The 19,955-nt window shown below is 43.0% G+C and overlaps 1 protein-coding gene across 2 annotated transcripts; it reads right to left on the bottom strand.

The window, feature by feature from the left end:
* Positions 1 to 7,957: 7,957 nt before the first annotated feature.
* LOC147624691 (hexokinase-2-like) lies at positions 7,958 to 14,728 on the bottom strand. 2 transcript variants are annotated; one of them, XM_086819725.1, is made up of 10 exons: positions 14,356 to 14,728; positions 13,584 to 14,112; positions 13,225 to 13,375; positions 12,937 to 13,119; positions 10,836 to 10,910; positions 10,309 to 10,485; positions 9,060 to 9,158; positions 8,783 to 8,913; positions 8,616 to 8,697; positions 7,958 to 8,499 (listed from the first exon to the last, which is right to left on the bottom strand). In XM_086819725.1, exons 2-10 carry the CDS (start codon positions 14,003 to 14,005, stop codon positions 8,143 to 8,145), a joined length of 1,677 nt encoding a protein of 558 aa, XP_086675851.1. In that variant the 5' UTR covers positions 14,006 to 14,112; positions 14,356 to 14,728; the 3' UTR covers positions 7,958 to 8,142. The 2 variants fall into 2 exon arrangements, with proteins under 2 accessions (XP_086675851.1, XP_086675852.1); XM_086819726.1 differs by lacking the exon at positions 14,356 to 14,728 and having other exon boundaries at positions 13,584 to 14,176.
* Between the last annotated feature and the right edge of the window lie 5,227 nt (positions 14,729 to 19,955).

The raw sequence follows: 19,955 nt of genomic DNA, 5'->3' as shown, positions 1-19,955 counted from the left end.
TTGTAGAACTCCATCTCTCTCCTCTTGACCACTACCCTATCTAATCTTTCGGGTATGGATACCTTGGTCTCTGCTTTAGGCCCCAACATTACTCCGGAACAGTTTGGGGGCGAGCATAAGCAGCGTACCAAGGAGATCGTGGACACTTGGCTACATAAGTGGCATGTCCATTTTCAGTTTCATCCATTTGATGATGGAAAAAAGATCTAGTCAGCAGCAGGTTTCCTCTCAGGCAAAGCTTTGCTTTGGTGGAAGGAACTCAACCCTAAGCCAACAACTTGGGCACAATTCGAAGACGTCTTCAAGAACGAATTCCTCAAGAAAGAGGATGATTATGATGTTGTTGCCCGGTTTACCGCTTTGACCATGACCTCGCAGCACCTCACTTATGAGGTCTACCTCCAGAAGTTTAGGGACTTGCAGATAAAAGCTACAAAGATGGATCCCACTACTCTTTTCGGGTTCTTCGTGGTTTACCAGACTCATACCGTTTATAGGTTAAAAATAACAAATGCAAAACTTTGGACGAAGCCATTCATTCAGCTCGTATCTATGATGATACTTCCAAGTCTAAACCCGTTACCGAGCAGGGGAACAAGCATAAAAGAAAGTTCTCCGCACCTATGGCTAACACGACTGAAGGAAAGTCTTCGGACCAACCTTCAAAGAATTCAAGTTCGACACCAGCGAAGAAGAAACGACTCCTTAAGGCTTTGAAGCTCAAGAAGGAGAGATGTTGTTTCATCTACGAAGAAAAAGGATACATGCATAACGAGTGCCCGACGCAAAAGGGTGCAAAGACCAATGCAAGACCCAAGCCAAAGGCAGCTAACCAGTTGTCTTTGACAGGTACGTCAGTTACTGTACTTTCTTGCCCTAGTACATGTTCTGATTGTCTGTTCAACTCTAAAGTTTTTGGCTTGCATGATCTTCTCCGAGTTTATGGAGAAGTAAATGGCCATAGACTTCTAGACCCTGGCAGCTCACACAACTTTGTTAACTACAAACTTGTGCAGAAATTGAGTCTTGATACGCCACCTAGTGATCATACCTATGAGGTACGCGTACCTGCGGGTCGGCAAGTATGGGATCGAAAGGTGGAGATGCTACCAATCCAGATTCAGGACTACAAAGATACTCTGGAATGCTATATTATGCACCTAGAAAATGTAGACTTGTTATTAGGGATTGAGTGGTTTAAGACTCTTCAAGTCCAGATAGATTGGTCTAGTCATATTTTTTCTTTTCAGTATAGGAACACCCAGTATAGTATTTTAGGTGATTGTATACATCCCTCTCAGCAGCAGGGACCTCTTGTTGTAAATACAGTTGATTTTGAAAATATAATAGATTCTTCTTTGTATACTGCTTTCCATTGTGTATTGATTCCACTTTCTTCATTTCTCATGCCTTCCATGGATGTCAATGAATTAAGTGTGTTTGAAAGCAAAGAATTACAGAAGATACTTGATTCGTTTCAAGACGTATTTCCTAAGGAACTACCATCGGGTTTACCACTTGAAAGGCCAGTCGATCATTGTATTGACTTGACCCCTGGTGCTCATCCTATCAGTATTCCACCTTACAGGATGAGCCAAGTTGAGAAAGATGAGTTAGCTATAAACAAGTCGAAGATTATTTGAGGATGGGCCAGATTCGTCCAAGTAAATCACCTTGGGATGCACCTGTGTTGCTTAGGAGAAAGAAGGACAACACCTGGAGAATGTGTATAGATTATAAGAGATTAAACAAGCTCACAATTAAGAACCGTTATCCTCTCCCTAGATCAAATGACCTGATTGACCGGTTAGCATGAGCGAAATATTTCACGAAGATAGATTTACATACTGGCTATCACCAGATACGTATTCATGAAATGCATGTCGAAAGAACCGCCTTTCGGACTAGGTATGGCCATTACGAGTTTCTCGTATTACCTTTCAGGTTAACCAATGCTCCATCCACTTTCCAGCAAATGATGAATGATCTTTTTCGTGAACATTTGGGAAAATTTGTGGTGGTGTTCCTAGATGATATTTTGATATATAGTCGTACTCTTGAGGATCATGATATATTTTGATATATAGTCGTACTCTTGAGGATCATGTTAGACACCTCACGATTGTTTTATCTATTTTAAGACAAAATCGACTATATGCTAAATTAAGTAAATGTGAGTTTTTTATGATAGAAATCATTTACTTGGGACACAAGATCACTAGAGATGGATTGAGCATTGACTATGACCGAGTTCAAAAGGTTCTGGATTGGCCTATACCCGCGAAGAGTGAAACAACTTCGTTCTTTTCTCGGTTTTGTTGTTTTTCTTCGAAAATCTGTGCGGGAGTACTCTTAGCTCACAATACCGATGACTGACTTGTTGAAAGGTCATGGACGTAAGTCAAATCAGCCTATCAGTTGGAATAACGATTTGGATATGGCCTTCAGACTTTTGAAAGATAAAGTCAAGGAAGCACCTATCTTAGCATTACTCGTCGGCCTTATGTTCTTGAAACTGATGCCAGTGATGACTGTGAAAAAGCTAGACGACACTCAATCTCATTGGCCAACCCTTGAGAAGGAGCTTTATGCTGTGATTCATGCTCTCAAGGTTTGGAGACATTATTTATATGGCTCTCCAAGTTTGTGGTATTGACTGATCATCAGTCAATCAAGTATGTGTGTGATGCGGATGATTTACATACTCTTCAGACAGATTACCCTGGCTTTTTAGTGAGCTCTAGGTATGTCATGTGCACAGTGTGTATCTACCGTATGCTACACGTACGCAAGACTAGCTTTGAGGTTTGGGGAAGCTTGGAGCTAGGCAGGCTAATTGAGTTAGGGATAGACTAACGGGCGGGCATCCAAGTATGGACGGGCAGGCGCCCAAGTGTGGAAACCCGATGACCGGCCAAGAGCCTATAAAAGGGTGGCCAAGGTTAGTCATTAGTCATATAGAGTCTCGCATGATTTGTGAGAGCTCTATGGTCAAGAGCCTGGATCTAGTGCAGACGTGCACCTGCTTCTGCCAGCCGAGGCCCGCAAGGGTAGCTTCGTGGCGGTATGGGACGTCGTGAGGTAGAGATTGGTCGGTACGTCCATCTAGTTAGCTCAGCTCGTGGCTCGGTGGGGACAGTGGGCTTGCCCACGGCTATCATAGTTGGGAGGTGAGTCAAGTCTGCACCCCCTTCTTGTTTATTTGTTTGTTTGCAAGTTTTGAGTCTTGTACCAGGAGCGTTCCATGAGGAGATCTGATGGGGTTTTGACAGGCTGGTTCAGCTAATTCCCTAATAGATATTCAAGAAGACCCTTTTCCTTCAACAGGGGGGCAGGATCCCCCTCTTAACCCAAAACTACCTCATCAAGAATATTCCTCCTCAAAAAGGAGAATCTCCAAAGTTAGCCTGAGTGTGGACTCCCCTGTTGCTAAAGAGAAAAAGGCAATAGGAAGAGGAAGTCACATTTCCAAAACCCAAAGAAAATAATGTTTAAATTGATTCTCTCCTTCAATGTCAAAGGGAAACCTCCTTAAAGCGTCCAAGCTGAAAAATTGGCTCTTTAGAGAGAAGATACAGGTTGATCGCATTGATCTACAAGAAATCAAAGCGACTGGCACACTTCTAAAGGCCAATCTTGAGAAATTTTCTCAAGATTTTATCTAAATTTGTTCTAAGCATAGCTCTGAAAATGGAGGCACTGCCTTGAGAATCCACAAAAAATGGAAGAGTTGCATCAAGGATGTCCTGGTTGACCCGTCCAACAAGTGGGTAGCTGTGAAAATGGTCATAGACAACACTGAATGGTACATGGTATCGATGTATGCCTCTGGACCTGTCAACACCCGACCTGCCCTGTGGCAATCCCTTCTCCACCTTTTGGGTGAGCCCCAATCCTAGTAGCATGTCATGTTTGTACTCAACCATATTAAAGTCTCCTATTATAATAATAGGAAGATGAAGTGGGCTGAATGCAAGAAGTGGCTGGCTTGTAAAGGTTTCCATGACCTTATTGATTTTGCCACAAGTGCAGAGTTTATTTGGTCCAATGGGAGATATGACAAGGTTAGATATATGCTATATAAGTGGGAGTATTGCCAAAGAATTTTGTTATACTCTCATAAAAGTTTTAGATTCCACACATATATCAGATCATAAGCCTATTCTCATTTCTCTGCACACCGTAGATTCCCAACCTAAGGTAGGGTGGTTCCATGTAGACCCTACATTGTTTCATTTACCATTTATTCAAGAACGGATTCAAAAGATCTTCCATGAGTCGTTCCTCTCTCAGCAGTCCCCTGCAAGAGCGTGGTCCCAAGCCATTGGGTCCACTCAAAAGTTGCTCATAGATGCTAAAATGCAGAGACAGACATAGAGCAGCCATAAAGAAAGCAGCTCTACAAGAACTCGAAAGGATGGAGAAGGAAGTAAATCAGGGAAATTTGCCAAGGCAATCAAAATATCTAGAATTAAAAGCAGCTTTGAAAAGGGAAGAGGACATAGAATGTAATAAGCTACAGCGTTTCCTTAGAGAATGGTGGGCAGGGAAAGGAGAAAGGCCGAACAAGGAAACCTTCAATTGCTTGAAGAAAACGAAGGAGAAAGATTTGGTCCCAATGCTTAGGGACAGAAATGGTAAAATTGTTGAATCTACAGTGGAAAACCTTGCTATTGTTCATTCTTACTATGCTGATATATTCAGTTCTCAGCCTGTCAACTCCCAAGAGAAACAGAAAGCATGCGCAAAAATTGCCTTGTGCAAAAAGAAAACAGTCCCTCCTTTAGCTGCAGTGTTGGAAAAAGATATCAGTCTAGGAGAAATTGAAAATGCCATTGACTCCCTTAAAAATGGCAAAAGCCCTGGTCTTGATGGACTTCGAAATGAATTCTATAAAAGTTTAAAAAGACCTTCTTCCCCTACCTTCTTTTGGTCTGGAGAGAATCTCTTTCTTTTGGGGCACTCCCAGGGTTAGTTAATGAAGGAGTTATGAGGGAGCAAAGAGCTTATTCAGTAACTGGAGACTAATCACTATGCTATCGTCGGCCTATAAATTTTTTGCAAAAGCCCTTGCCATTTGGCTATCTGATAACCTCAACGTATGGATCATAAATGAACAAAAGGGTTTTGTTAAGGTCAGATACATTCTTGATGTGATCATTGCACTTGGGAAGGAATCGAACATACTCAGAACACCAACCAGGATTTCATATTTTTCAAAATTGACTTTGACAAAGCATATGACAGGCTTGAATGGGGATTCATATTGCAAACTCTGCAAGATATGGGAATTGGTCCAAGGTTCATCAAGGCTGTGCACACTCTCTTTGGGAATGCCTCAATAAATGGAGTATTGTCTCCGTCATTCCCCCTAAAAAAGTCCATCCAACAAGGTTGCCCTCTTGCCCCCCTCCTTTTTGCAACAATAGTTGCAGATGCTTTGGGTTGGGTAGTCGAAAAGGAAATGCATGATCAAAGATTGAGAGGAATTCAAATTCGAAGGAGCTCCAAGCAACTATGCTTACATCAGTTTACAAATGATACCAACAGCTTGATTCACAATGACCCAATGTCTATAGAAATTTTCTGGAAATGCCTTCACACTTTTTGTATTACTTCTGGTTCTATCATTAACCATGCCAAAACTGGAATCAAAATCCTTCTGAAGGACCCTCCCCAATGGCTGGTTGATCAAGGTTGCCAATGTATTCAAGAAGGAACAATATTCAGACTTCTGGGTATTCTGATGGGATTTGGAGTCAGCATACATCAAAGATGGCTGTGGGTAATGGAAAATGTCAAGATGCAATTTGCAAAGTGGAAAGGAATGCAGTCCAACCTTGCAGGCAGAGAAGCGGGGTTGAAGCACATATTAATTCCCATGACTATCTTCTTTCTCTCCTGCTGGAGACCTTCCAAAGCTGAACTCAAACCACTTGAAGCACTCTGCAAAAGTTTTCTCTGGGGAGGAGATGCAGACAAATTCAAGATCCCAAAGATAGCGTGGAAATATTGTACCCTACCAAAAAAGTGTGGGGGACTGGTGTCTCGGATCTAGCTGAATTGGCGGACAGGATGTCTTGCAAATAGATGATAAGAAGCCTAATGAGCCCCTTGGAGGATTGGGCCCTACTTCATAGGGATGCATCCCTCTTCTCTGTCCAAGAATGTAAACGGTGGAAGAATCTCCCGGTCCTGACCCTGTACTTTAGCAAAATCCCCATCAAGCCTAAGGGTAGCCCTTTGGTCAACGTGGAACAGAGTCAAAATGAATCTAAAGCTGAATGATAATATCAAACTGACTGCATGCATCTATCATTAGGATTCTATATGGATTTCAATTGTGTCAGGACTACGTCCCTATGCAAACTTATAAAACGGCTCAAAAACTCTCCAAAAAGGACATCTCAGTCTGGGCTGATGTATGGGACTACAATGAACATGAATGGATGATTGTATGCATTTCAAACTTGCAGAAGACGTAATGACAATTTTACACAGGATAACACTTAGGCATAATCACAATGAGTAATATATTCAATGTAAAGGAGTGCCCAGAACATTTGTGTGGAATAATCAAAACACCCTTCTGCCTATTCCAAGTTTCAAGAATGATGACCCACAACTATACTCCAAACTGAACAGGCAATGGAATATCAGCTGGAACAGTCATCAGTGGAGTTATAAATTTTCAAACATCTGGTCTAAACATGTCCCGCCTAAAATGTCACGTCTTATCTAGCTTATTCTGCACCATGCACTCTGGACCGATGATGGAGCTGTTGTATTCGGTTTAGGTGATGGACTCTGCCATAACTGTTTTAAAGAGAGCGAAACTATCCCCCACATATTTATGCACTGTCAAAAAAATCCAACCGATACTCTCTGTTGAAAAAATGTATTGATCCTACTCACCATCAAGATCTCACTTGGGAAGAGGTATTAGGGGAAGCCAATGGATGCTCATCCAAAATGTGGAATGTGATCAGATCGACGGTTCTATGGAGTGTATGGATGTATAGAAATGCAATGGTTTTTCAAAATAAACAAGTAGATATGGTGCAGGGATTGAAAAGCTGCTTGCTGTTGCAGATTCAAAGCCTGCTCCAAGAAACCACTGAGATGCTGCTGGCCGAGATTGAAGAACTCAATGAGCTGCTTGTCGACAAAATGGATGACACGGCTGAGGTTATCAAGGAAACTGAAGAACTGTTTCATAAAAAGAAAATTTCAGAAATCACGGAGACAACTACCCGCGACGAAGAACTGTCTCAGTATATCCTATACATCATTGAGATGTAGGATGCCCCCTGATTACTGAAAGTATTGAGTTAAGCTTCTCGATGTAAAAAGCTTTTTAGTGCCTCAAATGTTATACTTGTAGCTCAAAACTTGTTTTCTTTTTTTTTCTTTAATATAATTTCCAGCTTAGTTCAAAAAAAGATAGCATTGCAACCGGTGCTAATGAAGTCCAATGAGCTGGAGGCAATTTAATAATAAATTGCGATGCCAAAAAAGAGATCTCTTTACACACGTAAACAAAAACCTGTGTTGGCAGTGCCATCCTATAATTAAGTATGAGAGGTTTTGATGATTGCCTCGAAAAAGAGCATTCTTGGACAGGAAGTCAAACCAAAATCCTCCTTTCTCAAGGTCTCGAAACTATGATTCAAGTTTCAATACACAAGCTCTTAGCTCACAATACACAATGCTTTAAAACAAAGACAGCAATAACTTTCATACAAGAAAGCAACTAGCTTTTGAGTTAGGTTGAGTGGCATATTTATTATCAAGAAAACTCTAGAGGCTCACTGAGACATAAAACTCAGTTATTGTCTCAATACACTCATTAAAAAGCCGAACCAGAGATTAATTTACCATCAAAATGTGGTAACTCTCACTCTTCATGACAATCAATGCCTGCCTAGAGACCCACACAGAATGTACAGCAAGGATATTTTTGACAAAACAGAATTTCCACTTCGACTGGCAGCAGCCAGTATGTTTATTGTCTAACATGGGTACAATGTAACGAAAGTTATGATGCAAAAACTCAACCCTAACATAATGGGAAGTTTTTAAAACCTGCTTTGAACTCGTGAATGGGGAGTAAACAAGTATACAAGAGTTGGAAGCATCCCCTTAAATCTTCATTTCTGGGTATCGAGAGTGAGCCGCTGCCAGGAGAGCAGCACCAATCCCAGAACCATCTTTTGAAAGTTCGATTATCACATTCTTGGCTACCTCCTCATCAAGAAGCTCAGCAACTGCTGCTTTTAACTCTTGTCTGAACAAAGGATAGTGCTCATAGAGGCCTCCATCCATAGCTACCACTGTCCTCTTTCTCCCCAACGCATGATTATTACCTGTAGTTCCATCTCTGCCTATCTTCTTCAGTATTCCAACAATTCCAGCCCCTGCTAATCGAGCAGCACGTTTTCCAACAATGCTACATATCTCAACAATGAGTTTCCTCACCTTCAAAGACGGTTCTTCAATCTGCAGCCAGAATTCCATAAGTAACAACTTCCTGAGTTTTTCAAAAAGAAGTATTAGTTTAGATAAATCTGAAAGAAGGAATCAAGTTGGCTGATTCTGAATCTAGGCATACATACCCCTAAAACTTTGTCAAGGACCTTTCCTACTTCTTGCAAGTCAGGAGACTCGTCTTGATGCATGGCTGACACGTGAGGGGTCCTGCCAATAAAAAGAACCGAACTTAATGCATGTGCTCCCAATTGATTTGAGCTATGAAGCAGAGCTTTATCATTGATTTTTATACCCAAGAACAAAAGGGCTAAGCAACTTGGGTGGCACAGTTGGTCCAAAAAGTGCAGTCTCTTCAGCCAATCTTAGCAAGACTCTCCGAACAACATCCCCCAAGTACATTCCAGAAAGTAATTTCTCAAAAATCTGTCATAAGAAAAGACCATTTGTTCATGTTTATCGATGGCGTGAACGAAAATCGACTACAGTAAAGAGCATAGTTTTAATGTTTGCATTCATCTTCTCGTTCGCAAACACAATCAAATTTGCAGCTATCTAAAGGCAATAGATACCTGTTCACCTGGGTTGACACTTGCAGCATCAAGAGCCTCATCATATTGGGTCCGTGGCAGATACGAGGAAGAAAATCCACCCCATTCCATACTAATGATCTACCAAACACAAAAAAAACACCATTAAGAGAAAATCCTGTCCTTGACCTTCCAGCAGGCTACTCTCATTGCGAGATCTCTAAAGAAACAAGTCAAATGTGGTAAAATCTAGTACTCCTCGTAAGCAACCTGCTTCATCACATAAACAGATTGCTTAAGCCGAATGGAACTCAAACTGTCATGTCATAGTCCTGTTTTTGTTCCACATTTAAAGAAAGTACGAGCCACAAGTGGTCAACAGATAATCACTTTCTGCTCTCCATTAGAGCTCAAAACCATTAGATAACAGAAAAGGGAAGGGGTCCTTGTTTAAAGGTGTAGGATTTATTTAGACGAAAGCAAGATAATGGAAGCCACTCAAATCACTCAAACATAGCAGATAGCTGTACGTATATTGCTTAAAAACAATGAGCTAAACTAGCAATATACATACTCAAATCAACACACTAGCAGATGGTTGGCCTTGCTCCAAAAGAGCTAAACTGACAGCTAGCTAGATAATCCAATCTCTCCTCTCTCTGACCTCTGCTGAACTTAAACCTAGGAAAAAAACTTTTTTCAGACTGATTGTTACATCCGTTGGCCAAGCCCTTCAGCTTGTTTTTTTTTAATGCCCCATTTCTTGATTCTCATATGAATGCCCATTTCTAGCCCATCTTCGTTGATGCTGGTTCCTTTGTTGCTTGTCCACACTTTTGGACACTGGTTTAATAGGGCCTAACTCCACCTCATTGGACTCGACTGTTGCCTTCAATTAGCAATGAAAAGCTTCATGATATTCATCAACATACCTATGGCCCATGCACGACAGAATAAAACCCGTAATGTAGAAGGACTGCATAGCATTTTAAAAAAAGGAGTCAGGTGAAGAAGGCTGAGAACAACTTGGATGCTAAGCCAGAGGAGCATATCCTTCTCAAGTGTCTAATCTGAGGGTATTTCAACTGCATTTTTTGAAAGGAGTTTTCGCAGGTTTTTTAAAGCCATGCAGTTCTGTTCATCAGGACAGATGCGATCACCTACGGGATGACTTTTGGGTGATTATTGTGCCACTCGCATGGGTTGGTGGCTGTGATGCATGCATGTATGTGTCTTTTCTAAAGCATTAGTGCATTACTTAACATCTATACATGAAAGTATCCAGACTTACCATTTTCCCGGAACTTGGTTTAGGTCCTTGCCACTTAGATATGGTATCAATGTTCTCAACATAGCATGCATTGGTCCCTGTCCCAAGTATAACAGAAATCATAACTTCATCTTCTTGCTGATGCTCTCCGGATATTCCCATAGATGCAACTGCTAGAGTTCCAACTGTGTCGTTTACCTACTTTTGACCAAGAAAACAAAACACCAAAAGTTCATTATGAAACAAGTGAAGCTTTGAAATCAACAGAATAAATTTTTGTCAAGCGCAACAAATGATAATTCAACATTTACACTCAAAAGAATGTGTTTGAAAAATCAATGCTTTAAAAACCAAAACTAAAAAGATTGGCATGTTCCCTTTTGAAATGCACCAAAGATACAAGTTTTTTTAGAATTTATATTTCTGTGGGTGCCAAAGTTCAAACCCTCTACCTGCACGAGGGCAGGCAAGGGTTTACCACTCGGGCTAGAGCCCACTGGCAACAAAGATGCAGCTTTTGAAAAGGACATAATGATTAAGGTCAGTACCAAAGCAGTGACTATCATCTCAAGGCCTCGACGCTCCATGGCTTCATTCAATGCTTGAACAACATCCTTGCCAGCCTGTGACACACAACATAAACACATCAATGTAGCTTCCTATCATCAAACACAAATACAAGAGTCCCATAGAGAATGTCAGTCGTTACATTTGCTGATGCTTAAACTAACATTGCAGCACTTTCGTAGAGTAAAACCAGAGACATAAGTTCAATTATCATGCCTTCATAATGCAACTATGCAAACAACCACAAAGACTGGCTCTAGTAAAATATGCTGGCCCTCCAACCTGAATAGTTGTCTGTAAAGACAAGTCAACTTGGCCTGAACACTTACTTATTGTACAAACATATGACAAACATCATGTGGCATTGATACAGAGCTTGAAATCTCATGTACTCATCCTTGAAATCAAAGACCCATGGATTACATCATGCACAAATGTTCTAAATAGGAGAAAAGCCACACCTACAGGGTTTGAAAGCTCTGACATAAACTTGCGAAGGGTACTGAGCTCGAGACAATTGTGATGACAAACTGTACAGGAAATGATGCTGAAGACAGAAGTGAAAGAAAGGGGCCACTGCCTCTGACTACTGGTCAGCCAGCTCCCTAGTCAGATTGGCCAAGCTAATAACACCCCACGTGCCTCCATTGTCCCTTGTGCTAGCTTGCACATTAACTATGATTTCCTCTTGAGAAGCCCTGCGTTTACACTACTGCTTGTATTGAGCAAGAAGCATAGCCTCATGCAGCTATGAGTTTTCTGCCAAAATAAGAGGAACCCATGTTTTCTCTTTTCTTTGTTTAGCTAATATTATCTTTCCAATCGCTCACATGAGGGAGGGGGAGGCACATTTGTGTGAGGACTTTGCCAGGCCAACCAACCAACTATAATGACCAGCTTTAGCCAGAAGTACTGGTGCCAATCCCTTGGAAGCTCAAAACAGGGGCCAGGGCCACCCCCCTCAACAACTCACCACCATCTCTTGGCAATGAGCTGTTTTTTCCGGCCTTCACAGCAGCTCCTTTTACAATCATTCGGCTTCTATCATTCAGAAAGTCCGTGACACCAATTGCAGTACCACGTCCTAAACATACAATATCAAAGTCTGATGAGTCAGAGAGGACTCATGATGTCAATGATAGAAGGCTAGGCATGGGAGATTCAGGCTGCACAGATTGATGAACAACTCAGAGGTCGTTTGAACAAGATGATGTTTGAACACCAATCCAAGATATAAAAAGCAGGGATGAGTATTCCAAATATTCTAGAACATTATCTAAATTTGAAGTGACTTATCATGTAGATGAAAGAGTATAAGCAAGGCCCACCATCTACAAAATCTGTGAGGCTGTTGGTCTACTTGAGAAATTTTACCGTTAAACCTGACTTTTCTAAAGCTGGTCCAACAAGGACTGGTTGAAATGTGGAGACACTATTTTGCTGCAAAAAAATTGGCTGTGGGAAGAACCACTTCTATTTAACAGGACATTGTTTTGTCGCAAAAGATGGGCTGTAGAAAGCGAAATGGTTATGTTACAAGTACATGAAACACTTCAAGGCAGATCTTGAAATATCAAGCAACTGTGAGCTACATGGATAGACACAGCATGCCACAATCTGTTAGACAGACAGATAGTATAAGAACGTTCAAACTAGCCCCTCAGTTTGACAAGTTGTGCAGTCCAAAGCCGTACACTTTGTGCTCATATTTGCCTGCCAAGGCAAGAAGGCTCACGTTAGAGAGCATAACGGACCGAATGATCTGCTTCATTTCATACAGCTGGCTGCATCTCTTCATATAAAGTAAGGAATCTATAATTTAAAAGGCGATATTTGAAATTAGGTTCTCTCTTGGCATGTTTTGATAAATGTGTACCAGGAAAAGTATTAATAAAAGGAGAATGCATAGACAGTTTATATAGGCATAAAGTTTTGATTCTTCAAAGAATGTGTTGACTTCCTTTTCATAAACCATTTAGAGTGTCCAAATATGAATGATGAAAGTACACTGCACTGTCATCTCATGCCAAAGAGAGGAAGTTTGTGAAGCTGAATATGTAAAAGGTCAGTAAGAAAACTAACTGTTCCCTCTACAGCAAAGCCTTTTGTCCATTTGATGAGTGTCCCAGCATCGATTGAAGTTTGCTTTACAGGAAAGGAGAACGTAAAACCGAGCTCACGTTTTCGACCTGGCAATGGATGAAAGGCATCACTTTCTTTTGACACAAAATCAGCCAGTTTCCCAGCTATGAAATCAAACAACTCCTGCACAGTTTAAAAAACAAAAACATGATCAATAGAAGCATCATCTACAACATGTACACCGTTCCCATTGGTTGAAAGAAAGCATGAAAATTTCAAGTACTCTACCTCATGAGTTCCCAACATAAGCTCTTGAGGAATTGAGACTTCCTGGTATTCTTGATCTTCTAATTGAGAGACTTTGCCCCCAAAGTGGACTCGCAAGACTCGAAAATTGGTGCCTCCTAGATCCAACGCATAAAAATGACCTTTCTCATTTCTGTTAATGAGACACAGAATTTCAAGTCATAAAGATCAAATCGAGCATAAGTTGGCAGTGAGCTTTAAGGGGTATGATAGATGCACGAAGTGAAGAAAGGCGGGAGAAAAAATCAGCTCTAAATGCTTTACTGAGGAGTTATGCCCATATTGACTCAACTATACTGCAGAAAAAGCACTAAGAAAGGATCAAGAAAGGTTGCACATACCCTGAAGGCAGTTTATCCACGTATGTGAGGATCATCTTGAAATCTTTACTGCCTCCCTCCACGGCCAGGCCAGCATGCATTTCGTCTACCATGGCATCGATGAGCAGTTTGAGGCGCTCCACGGGAGTCTCACAAGATTTCCTCAGCTCTTCCAGAACCAGTCCGGCTTGGTTCCAGTCGGATCTGCCCTTCACTTCGGTGGTAACGGTCAAGGCTGCCACGGGGCTTGCCGCCATGCTAACACTGGTCCACCTTCCCTTTCTCCTCTGCTTGATCGTGTTCCCAAATGTGGCAAATCCTACACAGAGGCTTTGGCGCCTCGCATGCAGCGGTTCTGCTGCATGCATCCCAGGAGAAACCCTCGAGCTCCATTGCTCTGTGGTTAGTCCAGAGAAGCCAGATTGAAGCATGGCAGTAGTCATGCATGCAAGATTTCAAGACGATGATGGAGTTTCGGCGAATTTGAGATAAGACAAAAGCTCTGGCAAGATTTAACAGGGATTTGCAAGATACAACAGCTGCGCAGATCCTGCAGATTATATTGACAACAAACGGCTTTCAACAAAGCACGAGAAAGAAAAAAATGCATGCACGAAAAGGAGAGGGGAAAAGGGGGGGGAGAGGAGGGAAGCTCGTGAGCGACTGAAGAGAGGTGGTTCGCAAATCTAAAGAGTTGGTGAAAGGTCACGATCCACCATAGCTAAGGGTTGAAGAACCAGACAGATGAGAGTTAGGGTCAGAGTTAGGAATGTATGAGCAGAGCTGGCGATACCTTCTACTTCAACGAGGAGGAGGGGTGATGAAGATGGGAAGAAGATCGCCGATGCTGTGTGCTGATGGTTCGGCCACTGTTTGCCCCTAGGGTTCGCAGTTCGAGGAGAAGCTGCAGGCTTTGTGTGTTTGTTTTTTTTCCTCTCTTGGAGCTTCGTGAGGTCCGGCGATGGCGGCCCGGAGGGCGGAGGGGCTGTTCAAACGCAAAACTCGGACCCTGGTGGGACGGCGGCCGCCTCGGTTGCCCGGTCACCTTCAGCTCCACTGTTCCAGCTACCGGGAAGCACCCCCCAAATCTAGCACCAAATTTGGCGGCAAATGCGGTGACGTCGCACCCGCCAATTTCAGCTCCCAAATTCGGCTTATCTCGCTTCTCTTGATAACGTCGCTCCCGCTAAATATAGCCACCATTCATTGCCATGTCCACACGCAGCCCTTCCAATTTGACTTATCTGGAAACGACCCTGTCAAAATGACCTTTCAAAATTCAGACAGTTTTGAAATCTGGGCACCTAGGTGGTACCACGTCAGCAAGCATAAGTCTACTGTCCTACTGACCGCCGATTCTCGCGCTTCATATTCCGCCACGCTGGCAACTGTTCCATCTCACTGCCACGGTGCCACCATGCACACGAACGTGTGGAATCTGCCCCTCCTCACTAAAACATGCCACTTGTCACGCCTGTTGCGCGCACAATGTGGTGGGGTCCAGTTCTTCTTTATCTTTTCTCTTTGAAATGTATCTCGTACTTATCCCCAAGAATTAAAGTGGAGTTTTAAAAGCGTCTTTCTTTCTTGTCCCATGGCCCAAGAAAGCTACAGTCCGTGTCCACGTTCTATAGGTCAATTAATTAATTTAACGTTTTCTTGCTCCTCAAAAAGAAAAAAAACCTGAGTTTCAGAGTGAATGCTGGATTTTCAAGAACTTAGTGATTTTTCAGCGCTCTCGTAGCTGACCGTTGCGCGTGCTGTTTGTGGGCGATGGAGTGCTGCGCCTAAAAGCCTTCGACACCATCTCTCTCTCCTCTGCGCCTGCTGCCCTACCCAAAGGCTCGAATCCCTCTGTGTACCCTCTTTACTCTCCACAGCACCCCCCCCCCAGGTGCATGGGCACCAAGTGGAGGGGAGCCCCTACTCTGCTCAGAGAACAGGGAACTTGCGCTGGGAATACTAAGTCCTCTCAGCCTGTTAAGAACACACAAGCTGCTTTTCAGCAGTTCCTACAATGGCCCCCGGCCATGGATGGCAACAGAGAAGCCATGCTAAAGTATGAGCAGGTGTTAGAAGACTTCATGGACACCAAAAAACAACTGGAAGATTCCAGAGCCCGAGTGGAAGAGCTAAATCTGATGTTGTTGTGTAGAAACAAGTCGAAGAAGAGGTTCAAATCAACAAGCAAGCTCCAGCAAAGGTAATGGACACATCAGGTAATCCCTCTGTTAAAGTTTTGTGCACCTCAAGTGAAATGCCCAAGTGTTCCTGCTTTACTTATGTTATTTGTGTATTATTTTTTTACTCATTTGACATGTGAACTGGGTCGGGCAAATTCATTGGGTGGCTATTTAAGCACCCTTGCTCCTTATTGTAAAGACACGTAATACATAATTCAGTGCTGCTTTGGTCATACGAAAGCTCTCTCTCTCTCTATCTCCTTGCGTTTTCTCTCTCTTTCGCTCCCTACCTGCGTTTTCCATCTGCCAACGTCTACTCTCTCAACTCTCTCTTATTGCTTCAGCGCGTGCGCCTTTGACATGGTATCAGAGCAGCAGGCTCTCGACCCTCGGACACAAAGCACGAAGGTAGGCAGTACTACAGAGAAGGTGCTGTGAGCAGCCGTGATGAGCAGATAGCCGTTTTTATTGCAGATAGCAAGTGAGCACCAGGCTGCGTTTCTGGGTGGCACAAGCTTGCACACCAAAAGCAGCACGCGGTTTTTTGTTGTTGCAGGTGGCAAAGCAGGGCAGCCAAGTATTGGCAGCTGCGTTTCCTTGCAGACAGAGCAAGCAGCAATGCGAGTGTCTTGGCGGCTGTAACAAGGCAGAAGTCAAGCACTACAGCAAGGTGCAGGCAGCGCAAGGTGTTGAAGTTGGCCACTACAAGGCGGCAGAGAGCGCGGAGGAGAAGAAGCGACACACGTGGCTTGGGCAGCGTTTCATAAAAACGCTACTACTCTCTGTGCTTGGCAAACTTTGGAGCGGGCAGAGCGGGTCGACTGAGAAGAGGTGGACGGAGTTTTCGAGATGGGACTCCCGTGTTCGAGCAAGGACGACAAACTGAATGGCGACAATTATGCGCATTGGAACTTGATCATGAGGCTATGGTTTAGCAGAAAAGGCTTATGGGACATTGTTGATGGCTCGGAGGAATGTCCCTGAAGGGATAGCAATCGGTTCACACGTCTTCAGGAGGAGGAGTTTCTCAAATCTCTTGTGGATTGGGATGCTCACAATGCGAAGGCGATGTCGGCGATTGCAGAATCTCTCACCAAGGAAATTTCCCCTGCCATTCAGACTTTAAAGACTGCCAAGGAAATGTGGTCAAAGCTTGCAGGAATGTTTGATCGAGACTCAACAATGCGAGCAGTAACCCTTCTCGGCCAGTTGTTTTCCATCAAGTTTGAAGCCGAGACCTCTATGCAGTCATTTCTAATGAAGGCAAAGGTTATCCATGATCAATTATCGGCTATGAATAGTGCGTTAACTAGTACCCAGTTAGTTGCCTTGGTTCTTACGAAGTTGCCTGAGGAGTACGAGATGGTCTCGAGGGCATTACGCTTACAAGTCACGAAGGAAAAGCTGGAATTTGATGATCTCAGCTATTTTCTCATTGAGGATGAAGCAATGCTCATTTCCCAAGGCAAGATTCGAGTTCCGAAGGATGTAGAATCGGCACATGCTGCATCGGAATCCAATAAGAAGTCTAGGAGCCGTTGTTATAAGTGCGGAAAGCGAGGGCATTTGGCTCGGGATTGCAAATCCAAAGCTAAAGCTCAAGGCTCGACGAATGACAAAGGCAAAGGCAAAGCTGACGAGGATGACAGTGACAGTGATTCTACCAGAGATGCTACGGCGTCTGCCGGTGTGGCGTTGACTACACTAGCACATGCTCCAGCATTCTAGCTTGGTGGATGGATGCTACCACGTGCTTCAGCCAGAGAGAGGCATGTGAGTGGCAGAGAGGGGCAGTCTGTGCTCCCGTTTTGATGACTTGGACCCGTGTGTCAGAGTTCAATTTCTGGGTGTTTAGATTCGTGTGTCAGAATTCAAAGCACTAGGCATCTGGCAAGGAACCAACATGGCGTTTAAAACACTATGGATATGCTGCAGTCATTCATTGTTGTTTTCGGGATTATGGACAGGGTGTGTACCAAAGTTCATTATCTTGTGGAGTTTTTGGACGTGATGTGTTCATTGTTCATGAATGGGGATTCTTGGACGTAGTGTGGTCTACAGTTCAATGTTCTTTGAGGCAGTTGGTGCTCAGGATGGCAATTTTGGTGGTGACAAGCTGGTGGTTGCAAATCCGAGGTGTACCTAGTGGTTGGCCACTGCTGGGGTGTCCATGGTAGCTTCTTCATCGACTTGGTATTCCTACTTATGTTCACTATGAGCTGCAGAGAGGGTGTTAAAGTTTTGTGCACCTCAAGTGAAATGCCCAAGTGATCCTGCTTTACTTATGTTATTTGTGTATTATTTTTTTACTCATTTGACATGTGAACTGGGTCGGGCAAATTCATTGGGTGGCTATTTAAGCACCCTTTCCCCTTATTGTAAAGACACGTAATACATAATTCAGTGCTGCTTTGGTCATACGAAAGCTCTCTCTCTCTCTCTATCTCCTTGCGTTTTCTCTCTCTTTCGCTCCCTACCTGCGTTTTCCATCTGCCAACGTCTACTCTCTCGGCTCTCTCTTATTGCTTCAGCGCGTTTTCCATCTGCCAACGTCTACTCTCTCGGCTCTCTCTTATTGCTTCAGCGCGTTTTCCATTAATCCTATGGTTTGTCTTCCACCAGAGCTAGTTCATTCGTTGGAAACTGATTACACAGCCTATTGTTTAGTTGGGTTAATGGTCGGGCCAAGACCACCACTAGATTTCCTTAGGGGGTGGGTTAAAGACAACTAGATTTCCTTAGGGGGTGGGTTAAAGACAACTAGATTTCCATAGGTATCGAGGTAGAGATCATCCAAGCCCTCCTAAGTGGGTACTACCTCTTTCTATTCAAGGACCCAAATATGGTTCTTAAGGTCCTACGTTCAGGGCAATGGATGTACAGGATCATCCCCTTCTGTTTCTTCAGTTGGTCCAAGAACTTTAACCCTCAAGGTCCAAAACCCTCAGCCTACCTTGTGTGGGTTGAGCTTCCTAACCTGCCCTTTTACTTGTACCCTTGGCTCAAAAAACTTGTTTCCCCCATAGGGAACTCCATAGGGAAAGTGCTAGGCATAATGTTGAAATATACAAGTGAATAGGGTGTGTGCGGGAACAAGCCCTTGGCTAGAGGCTGTAAAAGAGAATCTGTAAATGTGAGAGAACCTATGAAAAGGTGAGAAGAATCTACTGGGAGAGAATAAAGGGTAGCATGAGAAGATTTAGGAAGTGTGGAGATATTCTGGGAGAGGTGGAGAGAATCAAGCAAAAAGAGGTGGAGTGAATCAAGGAGAAATCAGTGGGATTAGATGCTTGGATGTAAACTCTATAAATTGAGGCATTGGCCTAATGAGAACTTGCTGGTTTTTGATTATCCATGCCTACATTGAGCTATTAGTTAATTGCTCACTAATCACGTCTTAATTATCATCTAATCTCTTTGTTAATGATGTTGATTCTAGCATTTGATCCACCATAGCTCATCACATTGCTGTAATTTTAACATGGTATCAGAGCCAAGCCTAGAATCCATCAATTTGTGAGTCCATTATCTTGCTAATCACCTGGCTAATTAGGATCAGTAGAAAATTAATATTTTCACCTCTTTTTCAACTAACCTTCTATACCCCCAGCTGGTGGAGGAACTCTATCTCCTTACACACATCAAATTAGCCCAAATGCTTCTAGCCCAACATAGCTGACTCAGTTGTGCTCCAGCCCATTCAAGAAATACCTCAAACCGTCGGCGCAAGCTCCCGATTTTCGCTGATTAGCGAGCAGGAGATCTCAGATCTACACTCACTCAAGGTGAATTAGCCTAATTCCTCTTAGCCCCGAGGGTTTTCAAGCATGCTCTACAAGCTGGTGAAGTCAGAATTTGATTTGATCAAGTCTACAGTGAGATCCAAGCTCTTCATCAAATCTGCAGGTGACTTTGGTAAAATAGAGATTAAGCATTCAATGTTTGGTCAAATCTTGTGTTTCTTGGCTTAATCCTCTACTAGACTAATTGCTATTGATGGCCTTGAAAGCATTTGAGCTCATTTGAACTCTAAGGCCTCAGATCTGGGCTCCCCGCATACTCTATTTTTTGCACACAAAACAAAGGATTAATTTGCTAATCAATGATTAATCACTGTATTTTGGTACAATTGAGGGTTCAAATTAACCAGTTATCTGATACAGATCCCTATAACTTCATATTGCAATTCGGAGATGGTGTGATACTCCAA

The sequence above is a fragment of the Cibotium barometz genome, chromosome 25 (assembly GCF_041138505.1).
Source record: "Cibotium barometz isolate CiBa-2024 chromosome 25, ASM4113850v1, whole genome shotgun sequence".
In the NCBI taxonomy this organism is placed as follows: Eukaryota; Viridiplantae; Streptophyta; class Polypodiopsida; order Cyatheales; family Cibotiaceae; genus Cibotium; species Cibotium barometz.
This window is presented reverse-complemented; position numbering and strand designations above follow the sequence as displayed.